This window comes from Perognathus longimembris, chromosome 2 (genome assembly GCF_023159225.1).
Source record: "Perognathus longimembris pacificus isolate PPM17 chromosome 2, ASM2315922v1, whole genome shotgun sequence".
Taxonomy (NCBI): domain Eukaryota; kingdom Metazoa; phylum Chordata; class Mammalia; order Rodentia; family Heteromyidae; genus Perognathus; species Perognathus longimembris.
In genome coordinates, this window is record NC_063162.1 from 134,433,849 (window position 1) to 134,443,515 (window position 9,667).

At 44.6% G+C, this 9,667-nt stretch overlaps 1 protein-coding gene across 1 annotated transcript; it reads right to left on the reverse strand.

The window, feature by feature from the left end:
* Nucleotides 1–3,895: 3,895 nt before the first annotated feature.
* Nucleotides 3,896–8,805, reverse strand: Pax4 (paired box 4). The gene is made up of 10 exons (XM_048337703.1): nt 8,793–8,805; nt 8,298–8,428; nt 7,819–8,034; nt 7,424–7,499; nt 6,758–6,883; nt 6,563–6,645; nt 5,752–5,821; nt 5,051–5,106; nt 4,568–4,706; nt 3,896–4,029 (listed from the first exon to the last, which is right to left on the reverse strand). The coding sequence occupies exons 1-10, from the start codon at nt 8,803–8,805 to the stop codon at nt 3,896–3,898; spliced, it is 1,044 nt and encodes a 347-aa protein (XP_048193660.1).
* Between the last annotated feature and the right edge of the window lie 862 nt (nt 8,806–9,667).

The following is a 9,667-nucleotide window of genomic DNA, read 5'->3' on the forward strand; positions in this document are numbered from 1 at the left end:
TTGACCTTTATCTACCTACCACTTGGCATATTAATTTATTTTATTGATAGATTTGTATGTGTACATATGTCTGTATTGGGACTTGAACTCAGGGCCTCACACTTTCCTTTGGCTTTTTCACTCAAGGCTGGCACCCTGCTAGGCGCACTTAAGCCACACTTCCACTTCTGGGTTTCTGTTGGTTAACAGGAGATAGAATTTCATGGATTTTTCTTCCCAGGCTGGCTTTGAACTATAGTCCCCAGATCTCAGCCTCTTCAGTAGCTAGGATGACAAGCATTGACCATGAGCACCTGGATAAGATTCTTAAATATATGCATTTAGAAAAGAATATTTTTATTACTTTTATAAAGCAGAAAAACTACTGGTCACAAAAAGAAAATGAATGTAAAATAAACACAATGAAAACAAAATGCTATTATCAAGTCCTTGTTTAGATATCCCCTCCCTGCTCAAGGCTGAGCCTGAGTCTCCCTTTCCCTGTGTCAAGGCAAGTTGATCAGGAACTGTTAAAAGCTGCCAAATGAACCAGACTTTCTCTTGATGCAATCAGAATGGAAAGCAATTGAAAAAACAAAATAATTTTCTCATTTCAGACTCACTATTATGTAAACCAGCAGCCAATACCTCCTAAAAGTGTTCCTAAACACCAGCAGTGATGTCCTGTTCTTTGGAAAAATTGCCCCTTACTATACCTAAAGCCTGTTTTGGGGGGTGGAAGGGTGGGTCATGGGGCTGGAACTCAGGGCCCTGGGTAATATCCCTGAGTTCTTTTTCTCAAGGCAGTGCCCTACCACTTTGAGCCCCAGTGACACTTCTGGCTTTCTGGTGGGGAATTGGAGATAAGAGTCTCACAGGCTTTCCTGCCTGTGCTAGCTTTGAACCGTGAGCCTCAGATCTCAGCCTCCTGAGTAGCTAGGATTACAGTATAGGTGTGAGCCACCTCTACCTGGCCAAATGCCTAATTTTTTAAATCCACGGAGAAAAGAGGGCTGAAACAAGGAATCAAAGAGACTGAGTTTGGATAGAGGACAATGACCTTAGGTTTCTATAACTATATAGGCCAATGCAAAGAGTACTGATGGATCAGATAAACCTGGGAGTTCAAGGTCATTCTGGGCAACACAGTGAGACCCTGCCAAAAGGAGGCCATATCTATAGAGATATAATGACCTTGCAGGTGACTTAATTCAGAATCTCTCTGCATTCCATAAATATGAACTTACACTTGGATGCATGGACATGTGTATGTGCATAGGGGTTTCTGTGTGCATGCAAGCACATGTGCACATATGCTGTATAAATGCTCAGTTTCCCACAACTGGCCCTCCATCCCCTGCTTGAATGTACTCAACCATGGGGCTTCAGCTGTGACAGCCTTTTCTATGTTGACATCAGTGCTGTCACTGAAGTGAATAGCTTGTTCTCAGGCTGTGCTGTGTAGATTGTCACCTCATAAAATATTGTCTATTTCCCTGGACAGTTCTGTCCAGCAGAGCCTCGAGCTTGAAAGTAGAGAAGGCCAGGAAGGGGTCAGAATATGCTCTGTTACCCTTCAAATTATATCTAGAGCTGGTCTAGCCCACAAAACTTCTTTATGTTTAAGGAAATGCTCTTAAGGAAATGTTAAGGAAATTGCTCTTTTCTGTTGAACACAGTAGCCATATATAGCATTTAGAATGTAGTTAGTATGAGCAAGAAACTGACTTGTTTAATTTATTATTGTATGTTTGTTTATTTATAGTGGTTTTGGGGTTTGAACTCAGTGACCTTGCACTTGATAGCCTGGCATGATACCACTAAGCTATGCTCCCCACCTTGTTTGTTTCTTTTAATGCCAGTCCTGGGGCTTGAACTCAGCACCTAGTCTCTGCCCCTGAGCTTCTTTTGCTCAAGGTTAGCACTGTACCACTGAAGCTACAGTTCCACTTCTCCCTCTTCTGGTAGTTTAGTGGAGATAAGAGTCTCACAGAGCTAGGCTGGGCACTGGTGGCTCATACCTGTAATCCTAGCTACTCAGGAGGCTGAGATCTGAAGATCATGGTTCGAAGCCAGCCAGGACAGGAAAGTCCATGAAACTGTTATCTCCAAATAACTACCTGAAAACAAGAACTAGAGATGTGGCTCACAGTGGTAGTGCACTAGCCTTGAGCAGAAAAGTTCAGGGATAGTCCCCAGGCTCTGAGTTTAAGCCCTACAACTGATGAAAAGAAAGAAAGAAAGAGAAAGAAAGAAAGAAAGAAAGAAAGAAAGAAAGAAAGAAAGAAAGAAAGAAAGAAAGAAAGAAAGAAAGAAAGAGAAAGAAAGAAAGGAAGGAAGGAAGGAAGGAAGGAAGGAAGGAAGGAAAAGAAAGAGGGAGAGAAAGAAAGAAAGAAAGGAAGGAAGGAAGGAAGGAAGGAAGGAAGGAAGAAAGAAAGAAAGAAAGAAAGAAAGAAAGAAAGAAAGAAAGAAAGAAAGAAAGAAAGAAAGAGCTTCACAGATTTCCCTGCCTGGGCTGGCTTTGAACTGTGATTCTCAGATCTCAGCCTCCTAAGTATCAAGGATTACAAGTGTGGGCCACCAGTACTTAGCTCTTCCCCCACTCCACCCCCCTTTTTTTTGTTGATCATTTTAAGGATAATGTCTCACTTCCAAGCCTAGGTCTAAGCCTGAGCCACAATTTAGGCTTCTGGTTGTTGCTGGGTCCAGCTTCTCTCTAAGGAGACTGAGTCTTGGGGACTTTTTCTGCATGGATTGGCCTTGAACCACAATCTTCTCATTTTTAGCCTCCCAAGCAGCTGGGATTACAGGCTTGATCATGGGTACCAGGGCCTGTTCATTTAATGTCAATTACATTTAAGCAGCTGTATGTAATTGTTTACTAGTTTCTAAATGCACAGCTTTGAGTATTTGATAATAAAAGGACTTATTGAACAAAAACTTCTGGATCAGTGTCTGGCACCATTATCCATGTCCTGTTCTTCAAAAAAGGAAGAACTTTCCAGTTATAGTAGTGTGTTCCTATAATTCTAGCAATTGGGAGACTAAGATGGGAGGATTTAGAGACCAGTCTGTGTCACCTATTGGGAATCAGAGGGGAAGTGGGGGAGGAAAGGAGGGAGGAAGAGAAAAGGGAAGGGGGATGGGAGGAAGAGGGGAAGGAAGCAGGGAGGGGAGAGAATACGATATTTAGAGATATAAACCCATCCTCCTTTCCAAATATCCCCTTCTTCATCTACTTTTCCCTGTTTTCCTACCTTTCCCTACTTCTCAAAACTTACCCAGAAGGAAACTAGAGTTTTCTTTGCAGAGGGATAGACTTGAAAGGAGTATAAACTTCCTGCCAAGAGCCATGCCCCTGGAGCATGTATAAATGGAAAAGCAGAATATGAAAAATGTTATTTCCACTCTGTTGCTATGACAAAAATACATATGCCACTCAAGAACTTATGTCTGTTTTTTAAACTTCGGCACTATAGTTAATTATAGTAAATTTTCTTAGGTGTGGATATAGTATTATAGTTAAGGAAAATCTTCATTGTTTGAAGATGCATGCTGGAGGACTTGGGTGAAGTGTCAGAATGTAATATGGGTGTATATGTGCACATCAATATATGGTGCCTAGATAGATCAAAACATATGCACATACATGTGTAGATACATACATACATAAGGTAGCTAGATAAGTACATTAACTGAATATGTAGATACATAAATTAGATAGTAGACAAGTAGATATTATAAATAGAAGATAGATAGATAGATAGATAGATAGATAGATAGATAGATAGATAGATAGAACACTGTTTATAATGGTTCCATGTCAAGGTGGGTATATGGGTGCTCAGAGGAAAAGCATAAGAACAGAAACTATTGCAAATTCAAAATATTTTTATTGTTGCTAAGTGGAGGCCTCTTATGGCCAAGGTGAGTAGGGGGTAGGTGTTGCTTCTCCAGCTCTTTCAACTGGTTGGTGCACAGGAGGGGCAGCAAGGTAGGGCCAGGCAAAGTCCATACATGTGGCCACAGGAAGGAGGAAAGAGCAGTCGTCTGTGGGAGCAAGATGGACATGGACAGGTGGCTTAGATCCTAATTATCACCTCTACCCTCTGGGCCTTTTGCCTCATTCTAGTTCTTATAGCAGTGGGAACTAGTCAGAGCAGAGCCTGAAGGGTATGGAAACTGGCCACAGGGGTATTTGAAGGAAGGACAATGAAAGCAAAAGCATTCTGGATCCAGGGAACATGGCTGTGTTGTCAAACAGCCATCAGGACAAACAGAAGAGCTTGATCTTACTCCTTCCACCCTACCTCTCAAAGTCATCAAATGAGGGGCACTTGGACACCTTGATCCATTCTCTGCCTAGGATATTTGTACTCAGATCCAAATCCGACACCCCCAACCTTACCTGCTTGACTATCAGTGATGCTAAAGACCAAGAAATGCAAGTCTCCCAACTTTATGAGCCATGTAAGGAAGGACAAAAGCTGCATGGAAATCCCTGTGGTGACTCTGACTTCCTGTGACTCAAGGAGTCAGTCATTCCTCATTCCACCCAGCAGGACTGAGGCTTTTTCTGGATTCTTACCCCAGCAGGGCTGAAGACAGGCTGGATGATGGGTATAGATAGGATACCTCTCTTGTCCAGTTCCCCAGCATAGCTGATAACAGGAAGGACCCACTGTTTCCAGGGTAGGCAGGGAAGCTGTGGATACACTGCCAAGGCCCTGGTAGAAAACGCAAGAGGAAAGAATGGTATTGTCCAAGGACTTATAAATGGTGACCCCTCTGTACATCACCTTTCTGATAACAATGAAAAAAGCAAGAGGAGACCCCCATTGCCAGTGAGGCATCCTGTTTAGAAGGCTTGGCGCCCAGGACTACTTGTTCCCTGGGCTGTGTTCTGCCCTCCAGAATGTACCATTCCCAAAATATACAAGATGTTGGCATGTGCTAGGAATGTGCACTGTGGACACCCTGGGGATCCATAGATCTGAGCTCTCGGGCCATCTTTAGAAATGGAGACGTGGTGAGCCCTTCAGTTCACAAATTTGTCTCTTCTTCCAAGTACCTGAGCAGAGATAATCCCTGGAGAAACTCTTGGTACTGTGAGATCCTGAGAAACACCTACAAGGGAAGAGTATGCTCACTGAGAGGGAGGAATTGGGGCTGGCAAATGGAGAGGTTGGAGGCAGGCACAGTGATTAGACACAGTGGGCTTCCAGGAAAGTCAGCAACTTCCACAGAGGTGGGAATAGCTGAATGTTGTAACTCTAGACTTCCTTTATCTACAAGGCAAGGCCTTATGAAACTAGAAAGGATTAAATCCCAAGCACAGTCCTAAAGACAAGTGTGGCCCTTAAAGGCAGGAACTGTATATTCAGCCCCTAGCACAGGGCCTGGCACATAGTTGCTGTGTAAGTGTTAGGTGGATGGATGCACAGATGGATAAAAGGGTGCATGGATGGGTGTGTGTGTGGCTAGGTGGAGATAGATAAATGGATGGATAGGTGGATATTGGAGGGACGGGTTAAGGGTTCGGTATGTGGATGGATAGATGAATGTGGATGGATGGATGGAGATGTATGGAAGACAGATGGAAGGGTGTGTGAGTGGGTAGATGGGTGGGGATATATGCCTGTATGGATAGATGTGTGAGTTGGTGGATGGATTGATGTGTGTGTGTATGTGTGTGTGTGTGTGTGTATGTGTGTGTTAGATGGATGGAAGCATTGGGGGGGGGGATTGGAGGGCAATGTGCACAGAAATCACCCGGAAGCTGTAATTCCCACTTCAGTTTCTCTTGCCGACGCCATTTGGCTCTTCTGTTGGAAAACCAGACCTGAGGGAGAATAGAAACCATATATTTGGCTGTGCTTTTGGCCACTAGGCATCTGCTGCTCTCACCATGTGTTCCTGGCCTTGAGTCAGAATGTAGAGCCTTCCTTGGACCTGATGTCCTCTCTCTCTGCTCTGACTTTTTCTCTCTCCTTTCTTTTCCCACCTCAAGAGAAGCAAGTAACCAGCTCAAGGGATTAACAAGGAGGGTTTCCTCCCTGAGTTTTGCACTAAATAAATTAGTTTCCACATTCTTACCACCTCCATGTTTACCTTACAGAACTCACAGCCATGGCCAGTAAAGACTCTTTTTTATTTTTTATTTTTGCCAGTTCTAGGGCTTGAACTCAGGACCAGGGCATTGTCCTTGGCTTCTTTTTGCTCAAGGCTAGTGCTCTGCCAACTTGAGCCACAGCGCCACTTCTGGCCATATATATGTATATGTATATACATATATACATATACATATATACATATATACATATATATGTATACGTATATATACACATATATATACATATACATATGTATATATACATATGTATATATACATATATATATGTGATGCTGAGGAATTGAACCTGCATAACTGCATAACTGAATGCAGATCACCTCTGATCCTACACCCACACTGCATAGGGCTTCATTTATATGAGGCAAGCACTCTTGCCACTAGGCCATATTCCCAGCCCCCAGACTCTTTCTCTTAGTGTTTAATGCTCACTGGGTCACAGTGCTCACTCACCCTCACTGTGTTCTCAGGCAGACAGGTAGCTGCAGCCAGCTTTCCACGGGCCACTGAATCAGGATACTGCCCACGCTGGAACGCTGCAGAAACAGAGACTCAGAGGGCATAGAGGGAAGGCAAGACATGAGTCTCCCCAAAGGGTATACTCCCCACCTTTCAAACTCCATCTTGCCTCCCAGCCCAGTCCAGCACCTTTCTCCAGGGCCTCAGCTTGGCCTGGAGAGAAGATAGTTCGATTCCTGTGGCCAGTCCCTGGGTGGGGACCTCTAGGAGCATCAGACCCACTATGAAGAATGGGAAGGGCTGGAGCCAAAACAGCTGCAAAGGAGGACAATGTCTTGTGGTGGTTTGTGACAGAGATTCCTCTCATCAGATGGAGACCCTGTATCCCTGGGGCTGGGGCTAAACAACAGTGTGGGTGTAGGAGTAAAGGTGATCTGCATTCAGTTATGCAGTGCTGGCTCCAGGAGTACTTGACAGAAAGTGGGCTCAGTGTCACAGTGGTATTTGCAGAGAGCAGCAGTAGGGATGGTTCAAGTTTACATGATACATAAAACATAAACAAATACTTATAAGGGAGAGGGAAGACCACTCCTGCCTCTTTCTCAGCAGATTCTGTGAAGAAGCTAGGGGCCCTAGGTTCTGCTTTAAGACTTGCCAAATAGCTAGTGATCTTAAGTAGGTTACATGACTTCCTGAACCTGAATTTTCTTCATCCAGGAGAGAATAAGGTTGTCAGGCCTGTTTTCTAGGGCTTTGGGGAAGGTGATCCAAAACAAGAATGAAAAAGAGCATTGAGAGCTATAACATGCAAGAAATTTGTCTTTGAATTTTCCTAGAGATAACCCCAAGACCCACCTGATGAGCTGAACTGTGCCCAGTGCGGTCTCTGGCCTTCCTGTAGTGTCCGCAAAACTCGATTGATGGAGGAGACCTGGGGGGTATTGGGTGTGAGTGTGGGGATGGTGTTACAGACCCAAGATTGCATCCTGAGACAATTCTGCAACACACACCCCTCCCCCAGGGCAGCCTCTTCTCTCTCTCTCTCTCTCTCTCTCTCTCTCTCTCTCTCTCTCTCTCTCTCTCACTCTCTCTCTCTCTTTCTCCCTCACTTCTCTTAGCACTACCACTTGTCAGCAGATAGACTGCAGGGGCTCCAATCTCCAGCCTGGAATAGCAGGCTTCACAATGCAAAAGGAAAGAAAGAAAAGGGTCTTATTCTTCACATACAGCCTGTTGGGAGCCTCACTTACACTGGGTGTCTTGTCTTGAGTACAGAACCCTTCGTTACAAAGCTGACGTTGAATCTCCCAGGCAAAGAGGGCTGGACATGCATCCTTCAGCTGAGCAATCCGAGCCACCACTGGGGGTGTGGCCAGACGTGGCTTGCTTCCCCCAATACTCTTGGGTTCCAAAGCACCTGTGCGGTAGTAACGCCCTAGGATCTTGCTCACACAGCCATTAGATACCTGAGTCAGGTGAGAAGCAAGGACAGGTAAGGCATGATGGGTAGGAGAATTAATGTTCCTGGGAAAAGGCAAAGCAGGACCTATTAAACCATGGCATGGAATTGAGAGTCTAGCTTCACCTTTCAGCACATAAAAATCCCTCTCCCAACCTCCAAACCTTCAAAAGAGTCTTCTAGAAGGTAGTCCAAGCCTCAAAGGCCCTCAGGATGTTAAACTTCTCTCTGCTCTTAGTTCCCATTATTGGACAAAGGTCTTGACATTACCTTAAGGCTTCGTGAGATGTCACAGGGTCGCATTCCGCTCATTGCCAGCTGCACGATCTGCTGCCTGGTGTCCAGAGGCAGGGGCCGACCATTCACAAAGATTCCCCCCAGCTGATTCACACTGCTGATTCCTGGACATGAGAAGTAAGCACCTACACCCTGCCTCTCTCCTCCCCGCAACCACCTTTGCAGAAGTTCATTCAGATCCCCTCAGCCTGGTTTGTCACCATAGAGTAAGTCCTCCTCTAAGGGACTGCCCCCCACCCTGAGTCTTCAAAACATTCCACTTTCTTTGGGAGCTGACTCCTAGAGTCTGTGCTCTTTGGCCAAATGTGCTTGCTCTCCCGATCTATGAGAAGCAGAGTAGAACAGAGAGGCAGTGACCGGCAACAAGTTTCTCCCAAATCACTAACAAGGGGACATGAAATTGTGTGTGTTGAACAACCCTGATTTCTAACCCATCCTCATTCATCCCATCTCTCTTAGACCTCTTACCATGCTGCTGCATGATCCAAGCTAGTCCCAGGCAAGAAGGACAGGAGTCTGGGGGAGACTAGGAATGCAAGTTCTTTCTAGGAATTCCTAGTCTGGCTTGCAGCTGGATCTGTAACAATGGGAGGTTATTTGGTTGCGGTCTCTTCCTTGAAATGCTCCAAGGATAAATTGGTTGTGATTGAGGGTGAAAGTTTCTAAAATGTACCATAAGGCTGACTAAAACTAGAACATTAAAATTCACATTTGAGCCAGAGGCTCTGGAGTCCTCAAAAAGACTGTCTATTGGGTAAAGCCAAAGCCATTATGAGCACAAAAGAGTCTCTTATCACTATGTCTTTCCTACTGTCCTCAGCAATTAATGGGAGTTGAGGCTGCCTACTTTAGTGCCTGAAATCTTGGCAGGGCTGTAGATGACTCCACAAAACAGTCTTTCCATAGAACTTTCCTAACCATGTCCTGTTGGCTCAGTTAACTCACCCGCTTACTGGACAAGGCACTAGGCATAAACACAGCAGTGGCTGTTTAGGAGGAAGGCAGAAAAAGAAGAGAGACCAAGTCTTCGCAAGAGAGATTGCAGTACAACCATCATGGGTGAAACAGCAATGAATTACAAGAAACATGGAATCCAGAGTCTCCTATTTAAATTCAGTAGCTAAAGTAGCTTTCATATACTCCTTTCTAGAAAAATAGTTTTATTTCACTTCATGTTCTCATCTTTCTGGAAACTTGAGAAGGAAAGCAAAAGGTTTTCCCAAAGAAAGCTGAGGTACAGATTAGAGTTCCTATAAATCAAGAGCCTCTCAGTGAAACCCAAGTCCAGAATCCAGTTTCTCACCAGCCACCAGAATTTCTGGTTCCTGGGACTGTCTTTCTCT

What these genes read in the sequence shown, in the direction of transcription:
- Pax4 (XM_048337703.1), bottom strand. An exon ending in ACATCTCACGAAGCCTTAAG is followed by an intron (nt 8,035 to 8,297) that starts GTAATGTCAAGA and finishes CACCTGACTCAG; the next exon opens with GTATCTAATGGCTGTGTGAG. An exon ending in TGCCTGAGAACACAGTGAGG is followed by an intron (nt 5,822 to 6,562) that starts GTGAGTGAGCAC and finishes ATTCTCCCTCAG; the next exon opens with GTCTGGTTTTCCAACAGAAG.